The sequence below is a fragment of the Penaeus chinensis genome, chromosome 36 (assembly GCF_019202785.1).
Source record: "Penaeus chinensis breed Huanghai No. 1 chromosome 36, ASM1920278v2, whole genome shotgun sequence".
NCBI classification, from domain to species: Eukaryota; Metazoa; Arthropoda; class Malacostraca; order Decapoda; family Penaeidae; genus Penaeus; species Penaeus chinensis.
This window is the reverse complement of record NC_061854.1, coordinates 27,955,894-27,958,814: the sequence shown is the minus strand read 5'-3', so window position 1 is coordinate 27,958,814 and position 2,921 is coordinate 27,955,894. Positions and strand designations below refer to the sequence as shown.

Genomic DNA, 2,921 nt, shown 5'->3' with positions numbered 1-2,921 from the left:
CTGAGAGGGACGTCCAAAGGGGTCGTCTGAGATGGACGTCCAAAGGGTCGTCTGAGAGGGACGTCCAAAGGGGTCGTCTGGGAGGGACGTCCAAGGGGGTCGTCTGAGAAGGACGTCCAAGGGGGTCGTCTGAGAGGGTCGTCCAAAGGGGTCGCCTGGGAGGGATATCCAAAGGGGTCGTCTGAGAGGGACGTCCAAAGGGGTCGCCTGGGAGGGTCGTCCAAAGGGGTCGTCTAGGAGGGACGTCCAAGGGGGTCGTCTGAGAGGGTCGTCCAAAGGGGTCGCCTGGGAGGGACGTCCAAAGGGGTCGTCTGAGAGGGACGTCCAAAGGGGTCGTCTGGGAGGGACGTCCAAGGGGGTCGTCTGAGAAGGACGTCCACGGGGGACGTCTGAGAGGGTCGTCCAAAGGGGTCGTCTGAGAGGGACGTCCAAGGGGGACGTCTGAGAGGGTCGTCCAAAGGGGTCGTCTGAGAGGGACGTCCAAGGGGGACGTCTGAGAGGGTCGTCCAAAGGGGTCGTCTGAGAGGGACGTCCAAGGGGGACGTCTGAGAGGGTCGTCCAAAGGGGTCGTCTGAGAGGGACGTCCAAGGGGGACGTCTGAGAGGGTCGTCCAAAGGGGTCGTCTGAGAGGGACGTCCAAGGGGGAACGTCTGAGAGGGTCGTCCAAAGGGGTCGTCTGAGAGGGACGTCCAAGGGGGACGTCTGAGAGGGTCGTCCAAAGGGGTCGTCTGAGAGGGACGTCCAAGGGGGACGTCTGAGAGGGTCGTCCAAAGGGGTCGTCTGAGAGGGACGTCCAAGGGGGACGTCTGAGAGGGTCGTCCAAAGGGGTCGTCTGAGAGGGACGTCCAAGGGGGACGTCTGAGAGGGTCGTCCAAAGGGGTCGTCTGAGAGGGACGTCCAAGGGGGACGTCTGAGAGGGTCGTCCAAAGGGGTCGTCTGAGAGGGACGTCCAAGGGGGTCGTCTGAGAGGGACGTCCAAAGGGGTCGTCTGAGAGGGTCGTCCAAAGGGGTCGCCTGGGAGGGACGTCCAAAGGGGTCGTCTGAGAGGGACGTCCAAAGGGGTCGTCTGAGAGGGACGTCCAAGGGGGACGTCTGAGAGGGTCGTCCAAAGGGGTCTCCTGGGAGGGACGTCCAAAGGGGTCGTCTGAGAGGGACGTCCAAAGGGGTCGCCTGGGAGGGTCGTCCAAAGGGGTCGTCTGGGAGGGACGTCCAAGGGGGTCGTCTGAGAGGGTCGTTCAAAGGGGTCGCCTGGAAGGGACGTCCAAAGGGGTCGTCTGAGAGGGACGTCCAAAGGGGTCGCCTGGGAGGGTCGTCCAAAGGGGTCGTCTGGGAGGGACGTCCAAGGGGGTCGTCTGAGAGGGTCGTCCAAAGGGGTCGCCTGGGAGGGACGTCCAAAGGGGTCGTCTGAGAGGGACGTCCAAAGGGGTCGCCTGGGAGGGTCGTTCCGAAGGAAAACCAAAGTGATTAAGGGTAACTGTTCCCATTATTTCGTAGGAAGACGCTAGGGGATAGGAAGGGAGAGGAGGAGCGGGGGAAAAGGAGGAAGAAAAGGAGGTGGAGAAAACTGAAGAGAAGGAAGAGGAAGGGGGGGAGAGGGAGGAGATGGGATAGGAGGAAGAAAAACAGGTTGAAAAGAAGATATGGAGGGAGGAAGAAGATGAAAAAAAAAATAAGGAGGAGAAGAAAAAGAAAGACAAAGAAAATGAGAGTTACCTAAAAGAAGGGGCGAAGGAGAAAAAGAAGAATGTCGAGAGAGCGAGGGGTAAGAGAGAGAAAAAAGAGATGAACGATAAGGAAAGAGATGAGATGTGGAGGAAAAACTGAGAGAGGAAAAAGGAGAAGGGGAGGAGGAGAGGAAGAGTAGGAAGAAGAAGGTAAGGGGGAGGGAGAAGAAGTCATAAAAGAGGATACAGAAAGAGAGAGAGGGAGGGAGGGAGAGAGAGAGAGAGAGAGAGAGAGAGAGAGAGAGAGAGAGAGAGAGAGAGAGAGAGAGAGAGAGAGAGAGAGAGAGAGAGAGAGAGAGAGAGAGATAGAGAAAGAGAGAGAGAGAGAGAGGGAGAGAGAGAGAGAGAGAGAGAGAGAGAGAGAGAGAGAGAGAGAGAGAGAGAGAGAGAGAGAGAGAGAGAGAGAGAGTGAGAGAAAGGATGAAGTTAAAGACCAGTAGAGAGAGGAAATGTGGAAGAGGGAGAAAGAAGGACGAAAGAAGGTAAAACGGGAAGAAGAGGATGAGAAGGAGACGAAGGGGGAAGAAAAAGAAACAGGATGAAGGGAGGGAGCGGAGGAGGAAAAGGAAAACATATGGAAGAGGACGAGGAGGAAGAAGAGCACAAGTAAAATGGGAGAGAAAAAGAAAGAGAGAGGGGGAAACTTAGAGAAGGATGAAGCGAATGGCGTAGAACAAGACGAGGGGAAAAGCAAGGAATAAAGAAGAGGAGAAGAAGGAAAAAGAGTGCAGAGAAGGAGGCTACAATCAGTCCAAAGAGATAAGCGTGTCGATGAAGTTTGATAAGAACGAAGCCACTGAAAACAGCACAATGAAGGCAAATCGAAGCTCATCCTCCCCGAGCTCGGCGCAAGGAAGGGAAACCGAGACCGAGACCGAACGCCCGAGTCAGAAGAGACCCGAAGGGCTGAAAGACCAGGCGGACCAGCGTCGGGTCACACCAGGACCAGACAAGACGTGTACCCTCGCGTCGACATGACTCACCGAGCAGCATCCGTCGTGACCGCGCCGTGACCGAGGACGGGAGACGCGAGCGGGAGAGGCGGGGGCAGGGATGGGGGGTGGGGAGGGGGTATGGCCGGGGATGGTGGCAGGGATAGGGGGTGGGGAGGGGGGGAGGGGGCAGGAGACCCTCGATTATCTTCTCCAAAGGAATGATAAATTTATTTAACATTTCAGGCGAAGGGGAGGTTTATGT

At 56.9% G+C, this 2,921-nt stretch overlaps 1 protein-coding gene across 1 annotated transcript in view; it reads right to left on the bottom strand.

Annotated features, from left to right (window-relative positions):
• Positions 1-1,484, bottom strand: part of LOC125044902 (uncharacterized protein DKFZp434B061-like) — a 3,026-nt gene extending 1,542 nt beyond the window's left edge. The window contains exons 1-2 of the mRNA XM_047641864.1: positions 1,476-1,484; positions 1-1,378 (exon numbers count right to left, since the gene is read on the bottom strand). The exon at positions 1-1,378 is cut by the window's left edge and continues 641 nt beyond it. Of these exons, the coding sequence (XP_047497820.1) occupies positions 1-1,378; positions 1,476-1,484 (1,387 nt within the window). The remainder of the gene's footprint in view (positions 1,379-1,475) is intronic.
• Between the last annotated feature and the right edge of the window lie 1,437 nt (positions 1,485-2,921).